The sequence below is a fragment of the Sorex fumeus genome, unplaced genomic scaffold, assembly GCF_029834395.1.
Source record: "Sorex fumeus unplaced genomic scaffold, SorFum_2.1 ptg000018l, whole genome shotgun sequence".
Taxonomy (NCBI): domain Eukaryota; kingdom Metazoa; phylum Chordata; class Mammalia; order Eulipotyphla; family Soricidae; genus Sorex; species Sorex fumeus.
The window spans coordinates 34,065,505-34,089,080 of record NW_026606075.1 but is presented as its reverse complement, the minus strand read 5'-3'; the positions used below and the strand labels follow the sequence as shown (position 1 = coordinate 34,089,080).

Sequence of the window (23,576 nt, the reverse complement as noted above, 5' to 3'; positions counted from 1 at the left end):
GAATACGTCACGGGGAGCTTGCCAGGCTCTGCCGTGCAGGCGAGATACTCTCGGTAGCTTGCCAGGCTCTCTGAGAGGGGCGGAGGAGTCGAACTCAGGTCAGCCATGTTGGCTGCGCGCAAGGCAAACGCCCTACCGCTGTGCTATCGCTCCAGCCCGTTGGAACATTATATGACTGAAATCGAATCATGAACAACTTTATAACTGTTTATCACTGTGATTCAATTAAGAAGTTTAAAATGATATAGCAACTAATAATCACACATACAAAAATAAACAGCTTATATTGTAGAAGCTACTTGTTAATATGTAAGACAATATGCACCAAAACTGCTCTCGAAAAACAGGTCCCAGAGCAATACTACAGCGGTGGAAGATTTGTCTTGCACACGGCTGACCCAGGCTCGATCCCCAGCATCCCAGATGGTTCCCCCCAGCATCATCAGAAGTTACTTCTGCGCGTAAGGACTTACCCTTGAGCCTTGCAGAGTGTGGTCCAAAAACCAAATAAAGTTTTAAAACATAAATAAGAGCTATATTTTCATTTAAAATCGCTTTTTGAGGTATGGCTTTTGTGTCTGTGACCTTGACTCACTAATATTCTGTCCTCTTTCCCATTCCCATCCTCACCTGGCTGTGACTATTCCTCCACACACTCCATTTTTCTCTTTCATCTTACTGAAAAAATTTAAATAGCAGCAATGGTGTGATATTAATTCTTGTTATAATCTTCTTCAATCAATTTACCAAAGTCTGGTTTTACAATATGTATTTCTGTACTTTTAATTAAGACACCATGATTTACAAAATTGTTGGGAGTAGAATTGTTTCAGACATACAGTGTCACAACACCATTCCCACCACCAGTATTCCCAGGGTCCCTGCCATCCTCCTCCTGCCCCCTTGCCCCCTTGGCAGGCATATAACAAATTTATTTCATATTGCTTGGTCCAGAAACCTTAAAAGAGTGCCAAATAGAATTATTAAAAATAAATCAACGAGTCAATCTGTGATGGTTAATTACTGTATGTTGTTGCCTTTCTTAATGTAGGAGAGGACAACCATGTACACCATTAGTGAGTGCCATATTTAGTACCACATGATGGGAAGTCTCTCCTGTCCTTTAAAAGAGTTCTTTTAGTGCTTCTTGCAAAACTGGTTTCAAGGCTATGAGTTACCTGAGCTGTTTCCTATCATGAAAATCTTTCAAATCTGTAGTTCCTTCAAATCTGAGAGATTATCTAGCTGGATAGAGTTGTTGGAGGGGGTCCAGTTGGTTAAGTTTTTGTACCATATCCTTCCACATTCTTCTCATTTGAGACTGTACATCCTATGGGCTTTCCTTTGTATGTAACTACCTTTTTTGATTTTGCTGATTTTAGTATTTTCTCTTTAGATTTTTTTTCACTTTGAAAAATATGTCTTGGAGTTTTCCTACTTGAATCTATTTTCACTGGGGCCCTTTGGGGCTCTTGGATCTTCGTGCCTGTAATTCTCAACTCTGGGAAGTTATTGTCAATGATTCCTTTAACTAGTGTTTTTTATATTTGCCTTCCTCTTCTTCAGGGACCCCGTGATTCTTTTTTGTTCCTCTTGAATCAGCCCAGAGTTCTCTGGTGTGCTGTTCGTTTCTTTTCAGACCATTTTCTACTTTCTGCTGTTTCCTAGTGGTTTTCTGATTCTCATCTTGGAACTTCTCAGCATTTTGCTCAGCTTCTGTTATTCTGCTGTTCTGAGCTTCTATTGGCTTTTTAATGTCACCTACCATGTTCTTTATTTCCATCATTCCTTACTGAAAGAGCCTTTCATTTTGAGTCTCATACGTTCTTGTGCTTCATTGATTACCTGTGTTTCTTTTAACTCATTGAATATCATTGAACATCCTCATCATAGTGTCATTAAAGACAGTGGCTGAGGATTTACTGGTATTGTTTATGTCTTCGGTGATGTTTTCGCTGATTGAGCTCGGCAGGTTTCTATGTTTTTCCCCCCATTCGTTTTCTCGTATTTTTCTTGGGGGAGGTCACACCCAGTGATGTAAAAGGGTCACTCCTGGCTTTGCACTCAGGATTTACTCCTAGCGGTGCTTGGGGACCATATGAGATGCTGGGAATTGAACTGGGGTCGGCCGCATGCAAGGCAAACACCCTACCCGCTGTGCTTTCCCCCCAGCCCCTCTAGTATTCTTCTTGTGCTGGGGGTGAGGGTCCCCTAGGAAGGTAGTGAAGAATTAGCTAGAGGTTGTTCTTTCTCTTCTCTCCCTGTCCTCACAGAATGACTGGAGAAAAAACTGTAAGCAGCATGCAATTTGTTGACCAGATCTATCATACTGCCACGCAAAATGTGATTTTTAAAAAAACTTTCCTCATTCACCCCTTTTAGAATTATTTCACCTTTAACTTTTATTCAGTCTCTTATTTCGACGTCCTTTTAGTGAGTTTACATTGCAAGCCGACTTATAATGTGTTGAAAACCAGCCTTTAACCGAGAGTTTATCGCATTACGTCTTCAAAATTTGTGCCTCGTATTACCAATGTATACCCTGGTATCAGATATAACATGTTGCTATTACTGTTAATAATAGTTATTTATGATCATGTAATTCATTCATCATGGAACATTTATGAAATAACTACCTTGTATTAGGTAGTGTGTTAGACAGAGAGGTATCAGACTGGTCCTTCCTCAATGAATTTTCCACTGAGTGGAAACAACAAAGATGTGAACAGGTAATTGCCCTGTATTCAGTGGCATGTTTTACAAGATAATGGCTCGGGGAATTAACTGGTTTGGTGAGACTGTTTCTTTTAGTGGCGACTACATATACTGAAACGTTTCCTTAATAACTACCTGATTAACTGAATTCCTTTAAAGTAGTTCTCCCTCTAATTTAAAATGAATTTGTTCCCATCTGAGTTGTCTTCTCGATGCCTGTATTCCCAGATTCTCTCACAGACCCAATCAGAAGGGCCTCCCTTTTTTTCTTACTCGAGTTTCCTCCTTTCTCTGCGCCACACTCTGAGGCTGCCACTTTCACCTGTGCCCGCTCCAGAGTTGCTTCCCAAACTGTCTTATCCCACAGAGGTAAACACGTGTTTATCTGACATCCAAAACTCATGATAACAGATACTTAAATGGGGCTGGGGAAATCACACAGAGGATGAGGCACTGCCTTACATGAGGCTAACCTGGGTTCGATCCCCATCCCCACAGTGTGCAGTGTGGTCCATAAGCGCAGAGCCAGGATTAAATCCTGGGTATGGAAAGAAGAAAGGGAGGGAGGGAGGGAGGGAGGGAGGAAGGAAGGAAGGAAGGAAGGAAGGAAGGAAGGAAGGAAGGAAGGAAGGAAGGAAGGAAGGAAATGCATTTAGCAAAGTACAGTGAAATGTCATCAGCTGAGTACAGTAGAAATTGCCGTATCCCACTGAAACATGAGACTGCTTGTGTCCAATAAACTCTTCACAGGTATGAAGCAATGATAAGCTAAACCCAGTATCACCACAGCACTGAGAGACTTTTAGTAATACTGACCATAGGTCATCTCTGATTTATTTTCCCTGTTTTTCTGATAAACCAAATTTCACGGAAGAATAATTTTGTTTTGTCTTAGTATTGCTTTTTCTCTCAGAATCATAATATCCTCGAGTCAGAATTCTGTGAAATAAACTTAGTTTTATCAGTGCTCTGAGAAAGTTGTGACCTGATTTTGGATATTGCCCCAAACACGGGTGCGTGTGTGTCTGTGTGTGTGTGTGTCTGTGTATGTGTGTGTGTGTGTAGCCATAAATCACCCGGAGAGACTAGCAGTCCTGTTTTTAAAAAAAGCCTGCTTTCCTCCAGCCTCCTTTGTTTCCTCTTCCCTTTTCTAGTGCCTTCCTTCTCTTTACCCCCCTCTCCCTTCCTTCTTCCTCTCCTGATTTAGCTGTATCAGATACAACAAAGAAGAAAGCTCTTTTACTCAAAAACTGCTGGTAAAGATGAATGTGATTTGTGCCTAAGAACCATCAATCACTGACTCTCCCTGCTTTTCTCACAGATGATTTAAGCCAGAAATTAAAGCCCTTGGGTGAGGCCGAACGTGAGTTTATTCTGAATTTGAAGAAAAAAGAATGCAAAGAGAGAGGTTTCGAATATGATGGGAACATCAATGCGTGGGATCTCCATTATTACATGACTCTCACAGAAGAACTCAAGTACTCTGTTGACCAGGAGGTCCTCAAGGAGTACTTCCCAATCGAAGTGGTCACTGAAGGCTTGCTGGACATCTACCAAGAGCTGTTGGGACTTTCATTCGAGCAAGTGACCGATGCACATGTGTGGAATAAAAGTGTAACACTTTACACTGTCAAGGATAAAGCTACAGGAGAAGTATTGGGACAGTTCTACTTGGACCTTTATCCAAGGTAATAAGGATCACGTTGTTGGAAGCAGATTTAGGGACTCAACTCATATCCAAACTAACACTCCGTAGTTCTCATGTGTGGTTATTAGTCAAGGATTAAAGAAGTGGGCTCTGAAGCCAGAATGTCTGGCTCCACTTACTGGGAAACTTACTTTATTTTTCTGTGCTTCTGTTTCCTTACCTATATGACAGGGCTTATAAAATGAAAATACTAATCAGACCTGCTTTGTAGGGTTGTTATAGGGATTAAAATGGTTAATTATATGCAAAGCATTAATTAGAAGACTACACAGCATAGAGCAAAGTGCTGAATAAATGTTAGCTTCTATTATCATCATCATCTAATGTGTGTACTGTACTTAATTTAAGTTGACCCCCAAGATAACTGGGCCTGGAAAGATAGTATGGAGGTCACTGTCATGTCCTCCCATTGTTCATCGATTTTCTCGAGCGGGCCCAGTAACGGCTCCATCGTGAGACTCGTTGTTACTGTGTTTGGCACATTGAATACGTCATGGGGAGCTTGCCAGGCTTTGCCATTGAGGCAAGATATTCTCGGTAGCTTGCTGGGCTCTCTGAGAGGGGCGGAAGAATCGAACTCGGGTGGGCCATGTTGGCCGCTTGCAAGGCAAACGCCTTACCCACTGTGCTATTGCTCCAGCCCAGTATGGAGGTAAGGCACTTTATATACCCAGCATCCCATATGGTCCCCCAAACCCACAAAGAGCAATCCCTGAGTGTAAAGGCAGTAGTAAGCCTTGGGTACCACTAGGTGTGACCCACAGTAATAATAATAATAATAATAAAGGCCCTCCCGTTGATCGTCGATTTGCTCGAGCGGGCCCAGTAACGTCTCCATTGGAGACTTTGTTGTTACTGTGTCTGGCATATCCAATACTCTCGGTAGCTTGCCGGCTCTCCGAGAGGGGCGGAGGAATCGAACTCGGGTCGGCCATGTTGGCCGCGTGTAAGGCGAACGCCCTACCCGCTGTGCTATCGCTCCAGCCCTAAAGGCCCTCCCGTTGATCATCGATTTGCTCGAGCGGGCCCAGTAACGTCTCCATTGGAGACTTTGTTGTTCCGTGTTTGGCATACTGAATACGTCATGGGGAGCTTGCCAGGCTCTGCCGTGCGGGCGAGATACTCTCGGTAGCTTGCCGGGCTCTCCGAGAGGGGCGGAGGAATCGAACTCGGGTCGGCCATGTTGGCTGCGCGCAAGGCAAACGCCCTACCGCTGTGCTATCGCTCCATAGACGAGGTGGCCGAGTGGTTAAGGCGATGGACTGCTAATCCATTGTGCTATGCACGCGTGGGTTCGAATCCCATCCTCGTCGGTTTCTAGCCACTCTGTGTTGTGACCCACAGTAAAGTAAAGTAAAGGCCTCCCGTTGATCGTCGATTTGCTAGAGCGGGCCCAGTAACGTCTCCATTGGAGACTTTGTTGTTACTGTGTCTGGCATATCGAATACGTCACGGGGAGCTTGCCAGGCTCTGCCGTGCGGGCGAGATACTCTCGGTAGCTTGCCGGGCTCTCCGAGAGGGGCGGAGGAATCGAACTCGGGTCGGCCATGTTGGCTGCGTGCAAGGCAAACGCCCTACCCGCTGTGCTATCACTCCAGCCCATAAACACAAAACCAAAAAAAGTTTATAATCTTGCATTTTACAGGTAGATCTGTGAATCTGTGATCTATATTTTGTATAAAATTTTGTTAAATCTGGCTAAATTAAAAGTACCTAAAATTAAATTTCAGTTAAATTTTGTGAAAGGCAAAAGGGCTGTTTACCATTTTTTTTACATGCAACTGTCCAGTTGTCATTTGTAATATCATTTATTGAAGAAAACAAAATTGTCCCTTTGTATTGCCTATACTCCTCTATTAAAAAAAGAGCAGTTGACTAATATGGGTCTATTTTTAGACTCTCTATTGTACTTCAGAATCTTGTCTTTTGCTAATACCACACTGTCTTAATTACTGGAGCTTTTCAGTAAATCTTCATGCCAGGTAGTAACTCTCCTCTGTCTTTGTTATACTTACCTATTCTGCATCTTTTGGTTTTTCATATAAACTTTAGAATCAGCTTGTCAATATCTATAAAATATTTTGCTGGAATATTGATTAGAATTGCACTGAACCTGTAGGTGAAGTCCAGAATAGTGATTGAGTTTTCTGAATGTGGGCTTTATTTCTGCTTATTGAATTCTGTCTTCATTTATTTAGCTGTTTGATTTTTTTAATTTGTTTTGTTTGGGGGGGTGCTCCCCAGTAGTGCTCAGGGCTTACTCCTGACTGCTTAGGGATCATTTTGGGTAGTGCTCAGGAGACAATATGCAATATACCTGGGACAGAACCCAGGTTGGCCACATGCAAAGCAAGTACCTTAACCTCTGTGTCATCACTTGTTATTTAGTTCTTTGATTTTATTGTTCAGGGTCTTATATGTTTCCTCACATAGATCTTGTACATATTTTGTTATTTTACAGCCAAGTATTTCATTTTAATTTTTTAAAAGCTTTTTTAAATTAAACTTTTTACTTATTTATTGTTTTATCGGCCAGGCCGACCCAGGTTTGATTCTTCTGTCCCTCTTGGAGAGCCCGGCAAGCTACCAAGAGTATCTCGCCTGCACGGCAAAGCCTGGCAAGCTACCCATGAGGTATTCGATATGCCAAACACAGTGACAAGTCTCACAATCGAGCTGTTACTGGGCCCGCTCAGGCATATCGATGAACAACGGGAGAACAGTGACAGTGATATTGTTTTATATAGGGATATGATTGACTTTTGTAAGTTAGTTTTATATTCTGCAATCCTCCCATAACCACATATTAGTTGCAGGAGGGCGTTTTGTTGATTCTTTTAGATTTTCTACGTAGACAATCATGTCGCCTGCAAACAAAACAGTTTTACTGAATTCTTTTCAATTCTTTTATTTATTCTTATTTGTATTACTGCGTTAGCTACAACTCCCAGTAGGATTTGAACAAGGAATGCTGAGAGAACCGATCTGGCTTTGTTCCTGCGCTTTCATTTTCATTCATTCAAATGGAATCTGTTCCTCCTCTCCCAGCAACGGACCACTGTTTGTTCCCGGATGCTGATTAGCCTGGTTAGGAGAGCGAATTCTCTATTGTTCTGACCAAGCATCAGTCTTGGCCTTCACGTCCCTGGGTCCTCACAAAAGGGCCCTCGGGTGACCCTGCCCTCCTGAAAGGGCCCTGGGGTGGCCTTGCCCTCCCCTCCACTGCCCTGTTGCCCGGCTGGACTCTGGGGCTTTCCTGCCCTTCTATCAGAGTCTAGAGGGTCTTCTCTGTGCCTAATCCCCTGCAGCAGTAAGTTTTTACTGGTGCTATTTGGATTTCTTGCTCTTTCCCCAAGAAGTTTAAGGCTGTTGTGTAAGAGAGCGCTCAGATGGATCTTGGCAGGGGTGTGTGCTTTAGCAAGCCATGGGGGAGCGTGTGTGTCCACCATTGCCATGTTGTACTCCATTGTGTAAAGTGTGTGTGTGTGTGTATGTGTGTGTAAAATTCCCCTTATCCTCCAGTTGTCAAGGGTTTCTTATTTTAGCAGATCAACCATCAACCTTTAGCAATTCAGAAATTTTCTCTTCAGTGATAACCAAAAAAGTGCTTGTTCTCCCTCCTTGGAAACGCCTGTCTCAAGTTATAGGTCAGTCTATTGCCTTTCCACCTTCCGTTCTTATGCAGTCAGGAAAAGTTGTGATTTGCAGATTTTTTTGCATGTTCTTATTATAAGGACAAGAGCAATGCTTTCATGCATCTTTAATAAAAGTTAGAAAAAGAGCAGTTGAATTTGAGGGGATTTTTTGTTTTGATTTTTTTATAATAATGGAGCCAGAGCGATAGTACAGCAGGTAAGGCATTTGCCTTGCACATGGCTGGCCCAGGTTCACTCCCTGACTTCCCACATGGTCCCTCCAGCACTTCCAGGAGTGATTCCTGAGTGCAGAACCAGGAGTAACCCATGAACATTTCCAAGTGTGACCCAAAAAGCAAAAAGCCATCCCCCCTCCCAATAAAAAGCCAAATAAATAGTATCAGTGGGAAGGACAGCATAAGGGAAGCAAAAGCAGAATATGGGCCAGGGAAATGCTCGTAGCTCAAGGGATGGGGCCATGCTAGATGCAGGCCAAGTTTGACCCATGGCATCATTGAAAAAGGAACAACAACAACAAAAAGAATGATAAAACCACTATAAAAGGTTATATATCTATATCTGCCTACATATATATATTCATACACACATATACCAAAATATTTAAATCTACAAAAATATAATAATTTAAAAAAAGAAGAGAACTTATTTTAGGGGTCACAGCTGGCAGTGCTCAGGGACTGCTCCTGTTTCAGTACTGGAGTGTGTGGGCATGATGCCCAGCGGTGGTCAGGGCACCGCTTGGGCCAGGGTCAAACCTGGGCCTCCTGCCTGCAGAGCTCAAACCCATGAATTATCTCTCTGGCCAGAAGGAAATGTATTTGAGAATAAAGTCTAATGACCAATAGCTTTGGGAAACACCATTCCTGATGCTACACTGATCTTAGAATTAGACAACTTCTTAGTTGGAAAAGCATCATTTATGCTTTCCCCTGGACTATCTAAAAATGATCTGTTTCCTAATTTATGCCCGGAACTCATTTAATTGTGCAGACTATAAAAATTCTAAACTAAAATCGGAAAGAATAGCCTTCTTATTTGATGCTTAGTATTTATCAAATCTTATTTTAAGGATAACCTACCTGGGGCTGGGACAATGGTACAGTGGGTAGGGGTTTTGCCTTGCATACAGTGGACCCAGCTTTGATCCCTGGCATCCCATATGGCCCCCTAAGCACCACCAGGAGTAATTTCTAAGTGCAGAGCCAGAAGTAACCTTTGAGCATCTCCAGGTATGATCCAAAAAGCCAAAAATAAATCAATAAATAAGAAGGATGACCTATAGAATCAAGCTGTGTATCTTCTACCTCAAATTTGCTTCCACGCCTGTTGCCTTTACATTCAATTGAATATTTAGCAATATTCTAAGTGTGGAAAACATTCTTAACCCTTAGATGAAAGCATTTTATTTTTCTTTTCTTCCCTTCTTTTGTTTTTGGGTCACACCCAGCAGTATTCAAGGCTTATTCCTGGTTCTGCTCAGGGATCACTCCTTGTAGGGTTTGGGACCATATAGGTTGCCGGGAATCGAGCCTGGGTCAGCTACATGCAAAACAAGTACCTTACCCCCTGTACTGTCTCTTTCTGGCCCAAAAGGAAGTTCAACAGAAGGAACCTTGGAGCCAGAATTCCTGAGAGTTAGTGAGTGATTGGTTTAGCTTCAGTTTCTCTACCTTACCAAAGGGTCAGCCATTTTCTAAAGGATGAATTACCCACCTCAAAGTGTCCTCCAGAATTATCCAACATGGCTTGGGGTCCGAGAGACATCACCGCTCCACCCTCAAGAGCTGCTCGAGCAGCTGGCAGGCCTCACCAACCCTGCTCTTGCTTCCCAGGGAAGGAAAATACAACCACGCCGCCTGTTTCGGTCTCCAGCCCGGCTGCCTGCTTCCGGACGGGAGCCGGATGATGTCTGTGGCCGCCCTGGTGGTCAACTTCTCCCAGCCCCTCACACACCGGCCCTCCCTGCTGCGGCACGATGAAGTGAGGACATACTTCCACGAATTTGGCCATGTCATGCATCAGATCTGTGCGCAGGTGAGTGCCTCCTGATGGTAAGCCTGCCCGTTGCTTCTCCAGACTTTCCGCCCATGTTTCCGCTGTCATGTTTCTGCCTGTAGCATATTTGGGGGAGTGGGAGGAGTCCAGGGGGGTTTGAGCCACAGCTGGAGGTACTCAGGCCTTGATTGTGCTCAGGGATCACTCCTGTGCTTGGTGTCCCGTATCTGGTGTTGGGACTCGTCCAGGGTCAGCCACATGCAAGGCAGACACCTGAACCCCTGTAGTATCTCTCTGGCCCACCTTAACTATTTTTTAGAGAGCTGCACATGTTCAAGAATGTCATAGCCCTTCTGCCAAAACAGCATTTTGATGGCCTCATCCTCTTTCACAGCATATTTTTGCTTAGAAGACAATCCAGGGAGGAAAGGGCTTCATTGCGCACTGCCCTATGGCCAAAGAAAGCAAGCTGTCATTAAGGAACAGCTACCAATCCTGTTCTGTCCCGGAAATAATTTCCTTCTCCATAACAATTCGGTGTAAGCATCACAGATGATATGTTAAAATCTGCCTTTTCTGCTCATAAATATTTTGTTTGGTTCAGTGATTTTCAAGCATCTCTTTACTACCTTTTTCACTACTCCCATTTTTTGTTTTGTTTTTGTCTGATTTTGTTTGTTTTGTTGGGCCGCCAGCAATGCTCAGTGGTCACTCCAGGTTCTGCACTCAGAGTTATACCTGACGATGCTCAGGGGACCACATGGGTGCTGGGGATCAAATTCAGATGGGCTGCATACTAGCAAGCACCCTTCCTGCTGTGTCATCTCTCTGGTTTTATTTACTCCTTTTTAATAATAAGTGCTTTATAATACCTTTACTATCTTCAAATTAAGTGAAGTAAGTAAAGGCCCTCCCGTTGATCATCGATTTGCTCGAGCGGGCCCAGTAACGTCTCCATTGGAGACTTTGTTGTTACTGTGTCTGGCATATTGAATACTCTCGGTAGCTTGCCGGGACTCCGAATCTTCAAATTAAGATCATAGATAATATGTTTGTAGATGTGAAGTTCTCTGTATGGAGAGCTTGACAGGGAAATGTTTATAATGTTTGCAGCTGACACTTCTCTTTAATTGTGAAAAAGCACACTTTTTTTTCTGTTTCTTTTCAACCAAAGTTCTCACTCCTTTAGCTCTGGTGCTTGCACACACGGCTGACAGAGTTGACTCTTTGCTGAGGCACGCACATGACGCTCACCGGGCTTCTCACCACAGTGCTCATACACATGGCCACCGGGTGTCATGTGTATAGACCACATCACTTGCACTTTTTGGGGGGGGGGGGGGTCATACCCGGAGATGCACAGGGGTTACTCTCCTGGCTCTGCACTCAGGAATCACTCCTGGCAGTGCCTGGGGGGACCCTATGGGATGCTGGGAATCCAACCTGGGTGGGCTGTGTGCAAGGCAAACGCCCTACCAGCACCGACTTGCATTTCTTTTTCGTTGCATTTCTCTCTGGGTGGTATCCCCCTTGGGGTGCTTGAACGTACCTGGTTGTCACACAGCCCAAATCTCTGGCAGAAACAAGGATTGCACGTAGCTGACGTGCCAGGATTGTGCCTGGCACACGTGGACCCAGGGATTGGACTCCGGGTTGTGTACTGACAGAGCAGAGACTTAGAAGCCTCCGAACTGTTTTTCTTCTGGGCCTGCTTCCAGCTTTAAAACATCCTGCAGTAAACTAGGCCCAGACAATTCTAGGATAAACTAACATGAGTTTGCTGCTATTTAGCTGTTTCTGACATCAGAAAACAGCTAAGTTCAATAGTTGACTAACAGTTTATAGAAACATGTAAATCAAAATTAACTGAGATAGAGAGTTTTTCAAATTTGAACTCTCTTTGCATCTCTCAAGGTTACCTTTTTAGAAAAAAAAACTTTTTATAATAGTTGCATATTTACAGAAAAGTTTCCATGATAAAAACTGTTTATGTGATTTACCCTGCTGTTAACTTCTTGTTATATTTTGGGGAGGGTACGGGGAAGGACCCACACTTGGTGCTACTTGGTGGATACGTATCTTCCAACTCGTACTCAGGGGCTGCTCCTTGAAGTGCTCAGGGGCCCATGTGGTGCTGGGGCTCGAACCTGGGCCTCTGTGCACACAGCATGCACTCAGCCCATCAAGCTATTTCTCCGGCCCAGTTTCTCACTATGTAAAAGGTAAAAGGTAAAGGCCCTCCCGTTGATCGTCGATTTGCTCGAGCGGGCCCAGTAACGTCTCCATTGGAGACTTTGTTGTTACTGTGTCTGGCATATCGAATACTCTCGGTAGCTTGCCGGGCTCTCCGAGAGGGGCGGAGGAATCGAACTCGGGTCGGCCATGTTGGCCGCTTGTAAGGCGAACGCCCTACCCGCTGTGCTATCGCTCCAGCCCTATGTAATAGTACATTTATCATAGTTAAGAAGCCAGCTGTTCATTCAGTATTCCTAAGTAAACTTTATGATTTTATTTGAGTTTTATTAATTTTCCCCTAAGTATCCTTAAAGAAAAAATTTCAGGAGCGCCAGAGAGATAGTACAGAGATTAAGGTACTTGTACTGCACACCACCAGCCCCAGTTCAATCCCTGCTACCACATATGGTCTCCTAAGCACCACCAGGAGTATAAGCCCTGAACACTGCCAGGCATGGCCCCAAAACAACACACACACACACACACACACACACACACACCCCTTTTTGTCTGTGTTTTTTCTTATTAAAGCATTGTGATTTACAAAGTTATCGATAGTTGAGTGTTAGACATAAAATATTGCAGCAAAAATGTTTTTAAAGCAGTATCATGTCCTCACTGAACATAGAAGAAAGAAAAATTTTGTTTTTCAAATAATGCTGCTTGGGGGTATGGATGTGTAACATGGCACAATGGTGTCAGTGTTTAGCGATTTGCACCATATATGAGTCGGCCAAATCCCTCAGCCACAGCAGGCTGCTGTGAGCAGTCTGTGTTGTCAGCTCAGCATTTGTCAATTGCCTTAGTCATTTTGAGTTGCCGTGATCAGATACCACAGACTGGGGGGCCTATAAACAATAGAAATATGTTCCTTATGCCTCTAGAGGCTGGAAGCCCAACATCCAGGGGCCTGGAGTTCGTGCATGGGGTGGCCCTGCTGTCCCATTCACAAGGGTCTTCTCAGCATCCTGTGCGGGACAGGCCAGAGGACACACTAGTTGGAACAGGAATCCCATTCAGGAAGACCCCACCCTCAGGACCCAGTGACCTCCCAAGGGCTCCATCTCCTTCCATCACATTAGGGTCAGGTCTCAACATGTAAACTCCGGTGGTGGCAGGGTGCAGGTAAAGGAGGACATGTAGTCCTACGCGTTAATGATGAGATAATTTCCAACATGGTAGAGATTTCCTGGGAAACTTCTCCTAATAAAAGTAAATCTTTGATTTACACCATTGATCCCAAGAAATTATAATCTGGGTAATTAAGATATGCAAAATACTTTGCAGAAATGTGTGCAATGGAGTTAGTTTTTAGACTCAATTAAAAAAGTAGATTGTGAGCACCAGACCATTAGTACAGCAGGTGGGGCCTTTGCTTTGCATACAGCCAGCCTGGTTCAGTCCTGACATTCCGTATGATCCTCCAAGCACTGCCGGGAGTAATGCTGCCAGGAGCAATCTCTGAGCATCACTAGGTATGACCCAAAAAGATGAAAAAAAAAAAAAGATTTTTCAGGCCAGACACTGAAAGTATTAAGGCATTCACCTTGCGTGTAGCGAGTTCCAGTTTGATCCCTGGCACCACATGGTCCCCTGAACAATGCAGGACTGACCCCTAATCACAGAACCAGCGATAGCCCAAGAACCTAAAAAGTAAAATTAAAAGTAAATTTTTCATGTCTTCAGTGTCCAATAGAACATATGAATGAGCTGCAGATGGTGGGACAAATCTTTCTTGCCCTAACACATGTGGGTCAATCTCCAGCATCCCTAACCCCAGAGAAGGACTTGTAATAACCCAAGAATACCTACTTGTTTCCAAAATACTCTGTCTCCTTTGTTGAAAACTGTTTCGTTCTTTCCACCTTTTGTCTTTACATCTTAGTACTTCCATGTTTTATTCACAACGAGGGAAAAGAAAACCCAGAGGGCGTAGAGAGGGTTATAAATCTCTCCTGATAGGTATCCCTGATATGTTGATAGAGTCTTGTTTTCTATTCTCTGTTTACTCAAAGAGAAAAATTCTTTCATAATAACCTGCATGTTTGTTTCTTAAATAAACTTGAAGTCTGTTTTCAGAGTACTGAGAGTCCTAAAATATTTTTATCCATTAGTATCTATAATGTGGCTAACATTTCCTTAATTTGGAAAAGACTAGTTTCTGTTTTTCTAAAATATTGCAAGAATGATTCTTTAAAATCAAATACTTGGCTGGAGCAATAGCACAGCAGGTAGGGCGTTTGCCTTGCACAAGGTCGACCTGGCCAACCCCGGTTCTATTCCTCCGCCCCTCTTGGAGAGCCCGGCAAGCTACCTCACCTGCACGGCAAAGCCTGGCAAGCTACCCGTGATGAATTCGATACGCCAAACACAGTAACTACAAGTCTCGCAATGGAGACATTACTGTGCCCGCTCGAGCAAATCAATGAACAGTGGGCGGACAGCGCTACAGTACTACTGGGCTGGGAAAATGACCCAAAGGTTGGAGCTCTTGCCTTGCGTACTGGAGTCCTGGGCTTGATCCCTAGTCCGACAAGGTCTCCCAAACACCCCTCAGTGCGGCTCAAAAGCAAACTAGCAAAAAAAGTCAAAGACTTATTAAACTTCAGATATTGGTTGGATCCAAGATTCAGTTATGTGTTTCATTCACAGTAGTCTGCTTAACTTTTGTCACTAAGGATCTTTTGAAAATATGATGTAAGCTATAAGCGGTAAATACTTCTTCTATGTGAAAAGCACAGATATATTTAAACACTCAGATATTTATGTGAAATTTCAAGGTGTTCACAGACCTCTTAAAGTCCAAATTGTAATGACTCCCCAGTTAAGAACACCTGATTCGGGACCAGGGAGATGATTCAAGTGGAAGAGCATATACCTAGCTTGTGTGAGACCCTGAATTTGATCCCTGGCACCCACTCAGAAAATACCTAAATAAATTTATGTAAATATTTATATATTCAACATATATTTATCGCACACAAATATAATTTTATTTATTTATTTATTTATTTTTTTTTTTTTGCTTTTTGGGTCACACCCGGCGATGCTCAGGGGTTACTCCTGGCTCATGCACTCAGGAATTGCCCCTGGCGGTGCTCAGGGGACCATATGGGGTGCTGGGAATTGAACCTGTGTTGGTCATGTTGGCTGCGTGCAAGGCAAACGCCCTACCCGCTGTGCTATTGCTCCAGCCCCAATTTTATATATTTATATACATCGATATATATTTATAATCTCCTGGGTTTTGTCTTTTGGTTATCCACTGATGATTTCCAAGGAAGTCATTTGGTGTCTCTGTCACATTGACTAGGATCATAGAGATCTTTAAAATTTTTGGTGCTCTTAATGCATGTTCCTGTTTTCAGACTTAGCCCTGAGTGATACAGCATCGTGTGCTTACCATGTATTCAGAGTGCTATTCCCTACAACCCAGTTTTTCTTACTGTTTTATTTTTGTTCTTTAATGCAGCCATTTTTCAGCTGAAAAATGTTTTCTTGATCCTCAGAGCCTTGATTCTTGTTATTTCAGAGCAGTTTGACTAGAGTCGAAACAATCTCTGTCTATACTATTACATTAATCTGGTGTGTCTTAAAACAGTGGACTATATTCAGGTCTTGGGGCTTGCCTAACCCCATCCATGAATGCTAAATGTGTCAGAAACGTGAGTCACGTCTTAGTACAATCCCTTGCCTAGTTTAGTCATCACCTCAAGAGATTATCCTTGAAAAATTCATTATTTGCCTATTAATCCCTTCAAATGTTCTGTAACACATTGAGAACTTTTAAGATAATTGTATGTGGCACCAGGAAATGCTACTTTTTTCTTAAAACTGGTAGTCACAAATCCATGCATTTGCACCTTTCCAGCAATTCAAGATCTTTGTAAATGACCGAAATGGGTGAGTAAATGAATAAGGAGTTTAGTAGCTTCTCCTGTTCAGTAAGACTTCTGGCTTACCTGAGAAACACAGGGAATGGAAAGTGTGCCACACAGATTAGAAAGATCGGCCTTAAGATACGGCACCTCAGCGTTTGCGCTCTCCACCGCTGCCACCTGCCAGGTATGCTGACCAGTAGAGCTGGTCGGAGCTTGTCAGAGTCAGATTGGCGTTTGTCGGCAGGAACAGCCAGTTCTCAGACATGCAGACACACGAGTTCCATGTGCCTGCTATTCATTCCGTCACTCGGGAGCTGAGTTTCAGCCCTGTTCCTTGTGTTTACACTGCAGAGCGGGTCATTTTTCAGATAGCAATCGAGGGGCGCTGTCTCTTGTTCCTGTTTCAGCGCTTTCTTGTGGTTAGAACTCAGGGTAATCACTGGCCTTTTGAACTTTTAAACAAGAAGAAAAATGCCTTGGGTTATCTCTGGTTTGTACATTCAGAGCAGTAATGAGTGTGACACCTGTTAGTGATCTAAGAAAGAAAGAAAGAAAGAAAGAAAGAAAGAAAGAAAGAAAGAAAGAAAGAAAGAAAGAGAGAGAGAGAGAGAGGGAGGGAGGGAGGGAGAAAATGGGAGGGAGGGAGGAAGGGAGGGAAGGAAGGAAGGAAGGAAGGAAGGAAGGAAGGAAGGAAGGAAGAAGAAAGGAAGAGAGAGAGAAACAGGCCTCCTCATCAGACTGAGTGGGCCTGCCGCCCCCAGCATCACTGTTGAGGAAGGATACCTTATGCCAGTATCAGGATCGAACTGGGAGCCTTGGGCACGAAGATCCTGTGCTCCACTCCTTTGAGTTAGCTCCTTGACTTTAGGGGGCGGGGGGGGGGGAGGTCTTTTTTTTTTCTTTTTGGGTCACACCCGGCGATGCACAGGGGTTACTCCTGGCTCATGCACTCAGGAATTGCTCCTGGCGGTGCTCGGGGGACCATATGGGATGCTGGGAATCGAACCTGTGTCAGCCATGTTGGCTGCATGCAAGGCAAACGCCCTACCCGCTGTGCTATAGCTCCAGCCCCAAAAGGTCTTTTTTTGTAAGTAATATATGTATATAGTCATATCATGATAAAGTCTTCTTAATTCAAAGTGAAAGTAACACCACCACAGAAAACCTTCAGAATATGCGATTTCAGCTTGTTCATTTGGCCACAAGAGTGATAGCATCTTACCTGCTTGCTGTGTGTGGGCATGGGGCCTTCTTCACCCCCTTTTCTTCCCTTTGCTGCCATTGTTCTAGCAGTGACCAGGGTCCACACACTTGCTGGGTGACAGTGCCCGAGATGCTCGTCACAGCTCTCGGAGTTGTAGTGCGTGAGCACAGTCTAGGTGGTAGTCCTTATGGGCTCCCATACTCCTGCCCACAGTGCTTACACATCTGTTACACATCTGTTACACAGTGTTACACATCAGTGCTTACACAGTGCTTGCACAGCTTCCTGCAGAGGAGAGTGCCTTCTGTTGGGGTGCAAGGATACCAGTCAGCAGAGGCTCTGGGATTTGCTTTGGTGTCTGTGGGCAGCATCAGGAACAGACCTTACAACCTCACACTTTAAAAAGTGGGTGTTTGGGGCTGGAGCGATAGCACAGCGGGTAGGGCGTTTGCCTTGCACATGGCTGACCCGGGTTCGATTCCCAGCATCCCATATGGACCTCTGGGCATCACCAGGAGTAATTCCTGAGTGCAGAGCCAGGAGTAACCCCTGTGCATCCCTGGGAGTAACCCAGAAAGCAAAAAAAAAAGTGGGTGTTTTTAGCCACTGAGCTTCTTCCCAGGCCTGCGCTTTGTGTTTCTCCAGTGAGAGACCAAGACCATGTTGCAAGTGAGCGTGTTCTGTGTCTGGGAGCCGCCCTGGTGGTACAACGCGGTATCCAGGTTAAAAGGCATCCTGGCTTTTGTCAAGTTACTGGACCTCTTTGAGCGATCTCCGGTTTTCACAAAACGGGGCATCAGTAATTCTCATACCTCTTCCCCTTGGGGTGCTGGCAAGATCAAATAAAATAATGTGTGATAAATCAAACAACCTGAAAGAGCAGGAGTGGCATCCATACATGCAGTATTCTTGTAGCAGCTCTGCTTGTGTATATAATTCAGCCCCTTTGAAATCAATAATTAGCACAGGGGTCATAATTTAACGTTGGGGGCGGGCAGGGAATGTTGCTTGCAGCAAAGGGAAAAAAACACTCTCTTCAGGTTCAAGAGAATTCTTGAGGACTTGCCTTCAGCGGCTTTAGGGTCAAGATCTGTGGGAGGTGATTAAGTAGCATTGGGTTTGAGTTTGTGTTTGGTTTGCATGATTACTGCCTGCTTAGAAGTTTGATTCCGAAAACTGGAACCAAATGAGCAATTTCGAGTATTGAAGTCGTGGGAGATAAGCCAAAGAGAAGTGCAGGTCTGTTTATCTTCAGCATTAAGCCAACGAATAGACCCCAGGAGGGCCAGCAGAGACTCAGAGCGGCCAGGTTTTTTGCTGTGCTCTGATATTGCACATGCTGAGGTCTCCAGGCCTATGTTAATGTCATCCTGGCAGTGCTCTTTGAAATAGTCCAAAGTACTTCGAATTCGTTTTCAGGTCTAGATGGGGGATAAATGAGATTTTGAGGGCCAGAGCCATTGTGCAGTGAGTAGGGCCCTTGCCTTGCAGGCAGCAGCAGACCCAGGTTCAATCCCCAGCACCCGATATGATCCCACCGAATCCGCTAGGAGTGATTCCCTGAGCACAGAGTCAGAGTAAGACCTGAGCACAGCCAGATTGGGGGAGGGGGGGGGGCGGGGAACAGAAAGCAAAAACCTCTTTTTCAAAAGAGTAAATAAAGAAAAACCTCCTCATAGTTAGACAAATCTTATTTCTCTCAAGAATTTTTAATGAGGTCCGGGAGGTGGTTCAAAGAGCTGGTGCACATGCCTTGCATACAGAAGCCCTGGGTTTTGTCCCTGGCACTGCATGCCCCACCCGACCCCATTCTCCACACCCCCCCCCCCAAAAAAAACACAGAGACAAAAAGAATTTCAATTGAATAGGAGATCTAAGTTTGTATTGCATCTAGGCTTTTATTGTCAAAACATTTTCGGTAACAGTAATGCCTTAAGTTTTTGAAGTATCTGAAAGTAGTTAAAGGGAGATACATTATAACCTTTCAGTACCAATATTGCAAACCATAATGCCCAAAAGGTGAAAGAGAGAGAGAGCAAGAGAGCAAGAGCAAGAGAGAAGAAAAGTGCCTGCGTAGGCAGACTGGGGGTAGGGAGCGGAAGGAGAGAAAATAGGGACTTTGGTGGTAGGAAACTTGTACACTGGTGAAGGAACAGGTGTTGAAACACTGTGTGACTGAAACCCAATCATGAGTGTCCGTATAACTGTGTATCTCACACTGATTTAATAAAAAAGATTTTTTGAAGTGTCACCTACACGAATATGTGCCAACTGGAGTTTAATGTTCATTTTATAATACTCTGATTTATCTGACTTATATTAGCTTTAATAGTGACTGCAGCTCATAAGGTGCTATATGTAACACCTTCAAGTAGCTCATATTGAAAACTGCCACCTAGAAGAGCATTTCGGAACTGTTTGCTGGCTGGTCAACACTAAGTCCTAATTCATTGCCTTGATGTTTTGCAAGCCAGACCCCATCAGGCCGTTAGATCACTGGACTTGTCCGTGGTTCTGTGTGAACAGACACAGCGATGAACTATTTGCTGGAAATTGAGCTTTTGAATTTTGTAGGTTCTTTGTCCTCGTTTGAGAAATATTTAAATGACACAGGAGAAACAGTGTGTCTGACTTTCGGGAATTGAGTAAGCAGTAGAATTATTTTTAGCTTTTACTCCTTGTAAACATTTCCTTTTGTTCTTTGGAAGGCATGGGTGATGTGTTCATTCATTTGCTCTGCTCTTTCCTGCCTCCAAGATGGTTTTGGACAAAATAAGCCCTCTCTTCTGCATGACTACATAACTGGGCTAACTAATTATTCAGTTGTAATTCATGAGTTATTCATTTGTTCATGTTTTCCTAGGTTCTGAAACACCAAAACATCATCATCATTATCACCAACCATCGCAAACATTTTTTTGTCCATCAGAGTTGATTCTACCCCATTTCTGCAAAACTGACTGAAAAATGAAAACTTGAGCAGGCTATTTGAAATATCTATTTTGTCAAAATATTGTATAGCGGTCACCCACAATGTGATTTTGCATTTGTTTTCTCTGTTATGACTTATTATCAGCCAATCACTTTTTTAGATGATGATGCAGTTAGAATATGGAATCCCAAGGTCAGGCTTCATGGTTACAAAAGCTGGTCTTTACCCGGCAGTTTTATGCTTGAAATTTGAAGTTTTTCCAATAGTTAGAGGATTTCTATGGAAGCACAGTAAAAATCTCACTTTTATTCTTTCTGAGAAGATGAGTTTGAGAAGACTGTTTCCACTTTAGATCCCTTTTAAGAGGATTTAGACATTTTGTCCCATTGTGATTTAACCATTCATTGTTTTCACTTTTTGGTAAAATGGAGAGGGATTACAGCATTTGTGGTTCACTTTGTGAATTCTGGAGTCAAATCACCTGATTTCAGATCCAAGTTCTGCTGTTAATCTGGCTATACCTCAGATTTTCTTATCTAAAAAAAAAGACAATTTCAGTATGGAATTTAAATCAGCTAATCCATGTAGAGAGACTACCACAAGTCTGGGCAGTAGAGTTTCTGTAGAAATAAGCTTTTGTAATTATTGAATAAGATGATTTTTTATATTACATAGAGTGCAAGTAATTTGGAAGATTTCTTAACATACGAAGGCAAAATACTGTTTCCTGGATGACCCCCACTCCTATCCCAATCTCTGTAAATTTTCTATTGGGCTATCCTCAAAAGTAGCCTGAAACCAGTGCTTAGTGAATTTCATTTCCTTTGACCCTTTGCATTTGCAGTTTTTCCCATGTAGAATTAGCAGAATTATAATGGGACGTCAAGCAAAACATTTTTTCCCCTTTTTGCATAAAAACAGGAAGGCAGACTGCGAGATGGCGTTGACATCTGTGCCTCTGCCCTGGGCCAGAAGCAGAATGGTTATTGCTGCTGATTCGGCATCCCATCTGCTACCTTCTCTGCGGGTTAAATCCCTCTTCCTTCCCCTCCTTCCCTTTAGAGCCCCAGAGGTGCTGAAGGCAGAGAGAGAGAGAGAGAGAGAGAGAGAGAGAGAGACAAGGGTGTAAAATATCAGAAGAGGGAAACAGGACAGAGGCTCAGCGAAAGACAAGAGAAAGATTATCCCATTCAACAGATGACCCACTTGGGTAAATGCTCAATCCCCTCTGGTGGCAGTTTATGTGAGTTCTGTGGACCATGCAAAAGGTCAAAACAGAAAAACACCAGCATGGTCGAGTGAGTCCACACCGTTTAGGTGCAGCTCTTCAGACACCTGATTAAATAACCTACTAAATAACCTTTTTGTATTTTAAATAACCTTTTTGTGATCTCTTCTTTCAGGTTTTTATTTTATTTTTTCTCCCCAGATTTTATTTTATTAAAGCGCTGTGCGTTACAAACTTATTCGTGGTTGGGTTTTAGACATACAATGTTCCATCACTGATTCCTCCACCAGTGTCAGCTTCCCTCCCCAGTGTTCCCAGGTTCCCTCTCCGACCCCACCGCCACAGCTCCAGCCTGCCATCGTGACAGGCACCTTTTGAATTTGGTTATTGGGGGCTGGAGCGATAGCACAGCGGGTAGGGCATGTGCCTTGCACACAGCCAACCTGGGTTCGATTCCCAGCATCCCATATGGTCCCCCGAGCACCGCCAGGAGTGATTCCTGAGTGCAGAGCCGGGAGTAACCCCTGAGCATCGCCAGGTATGACCCCCCCAAAAAAGGCAAAAATAAATAAATGAATAAATAAATTTGGTTATTAAAGTTTGGGTCTTGTGAATTCAGTGTTGTTGATTCTATGGTGTGGTTATTTAGCTCCATCATTCCTTAACATGAATCCCCTGAGCGATAGCACAGCGTTAGGGCGTTCGCCTTGCACGCAGCCAACAGGGTCGACCCGAGTTCGATTCCTCCGCCCCTCTCGGAGAGCCTGGCAAGCTACCGAGAGGATCTCGCCCGCACGGCAGAGCCTGGCAAGCTCCCCGTGACGTATTCGATATGCCAGACACAGTAACAACAGAGTCTCCAATGGAGATGTTACTGGGCCCGCTTGAACAACGGGAGGACCGTGACCGAATATTTTTATTAGTTAGTTATTTATTGCAACTAGAGATCATGTTTTGCCTCCAGGAGGTCTGGATTTGATCCCTAGCACCACTTGGTCCCCTGACCACAGAGGCAGGAGTAGCCCTCCAAGTACCTCCTGGTGTGACCCCAAAATCAAAAAAAGCAGAAGCAGTTTTGCAACTTTGTATGATGACAGATGGTAGATGTCTGTGTTGTGATAATCATCTCCAGGAATAGGTGTGGGATCATTATGCTGTACACCTGAAACTAATATAATGTTACGTGTCAACTGTAGCTCAATAAAGGGAGCACACGGATGCTATAATTTTAAAAAGCACATTTTTTTCTTTTAACCCAGACTCTCGGAATAAGATTTTTATGTTTACAAAGGGTGCTTTAGCTTTTGAGTATTTTCTCTTTTCCTATAATGGTTCTTAGCTCATCCCACTAGCCATTGAAGTCACTTGTTATTAAGAGATCACTTCTTAGGCCAGAGAGATTGTACCAGGGTTAAGGCACTTGTGCCTTGCACATAGCCAACCTGTATCCAATCCCGGGCACTACATATAGTCCCCTGAGTACAGCTAGGGGTGGCCCAAAAACAAAACAAAAATAAATAACTAAAATATCACATCTTCCACCCAATCGAGATAACCCAGACTTTCTACAGTCATCTTAGAATCACTTATTTAAAGTTTAGAATTGAAAACATCACGTACATGCACCCCCAAAGGCTGTCAGTAGTGTTATCATTTAACTCTTCGATTTTGACTGAAACTGAACAAGTTAATGAGGAATGAGTGCCCCCCTAATTTACCTTTCTTTCTAAATCTCCTATAAAATGAAAACATTTACATGGCGCATGTCAAAACTAGCAGCTGTAAGTCTCAAATGCATAAACAAAGCGGGGGGCTACACGCACAAGATCCCACGGTGCCCACTCGTCTTTCTGAATTGCCCCCAGGGTTGCGCATTGTCTCCCCACACTAGGCTGCCGTATCCCCACTAGGGTCAAACTCCTTGAGTTCTGGCGCCCACATGAAAGCTGGGTGTAGGAGTCCAGTTGGCGAGCAGTAGGGAGGGCAGGCTGGGGGGTAGGGGGCTGGGGGGTGGGGGTGATG

General features: G+C 43.8%; 1 protein-coding gene and 1 non-coding gene across 2 annotated transcripts in view; both read left to right on the top strand.

The window, feature by feature from the left end:
* NLN (neurolysin) overlaps positions 1–23,576 on the top strand; it is a 104,523-nt gene that overhangs the window by 64,514 nt on the left and 16,433 nt on the right. Inside the window, exons 8-9 of the mRNA XM_056112473.1 lie at positions 4,037–4,403; positions 9,912–10,113. Of these exons, the coding sequence (XP_055968448.1) occupies positions 4,037–4,403; positions 9,912–10,113 (569 nt within the window). The remainder of the gene's footprint in view (positions 1–4,036; positions 4,404–9,911; positions 10,114–23,576) is intronic.
* On the top strand, positions 5,655–5,736 carry TRNAS-GCU (transfer RNA serine (anticodon GCU)). Its single transcript has one exon. It is a non-coding gene; the product is annotated as a tRNA-Ser (tRNA).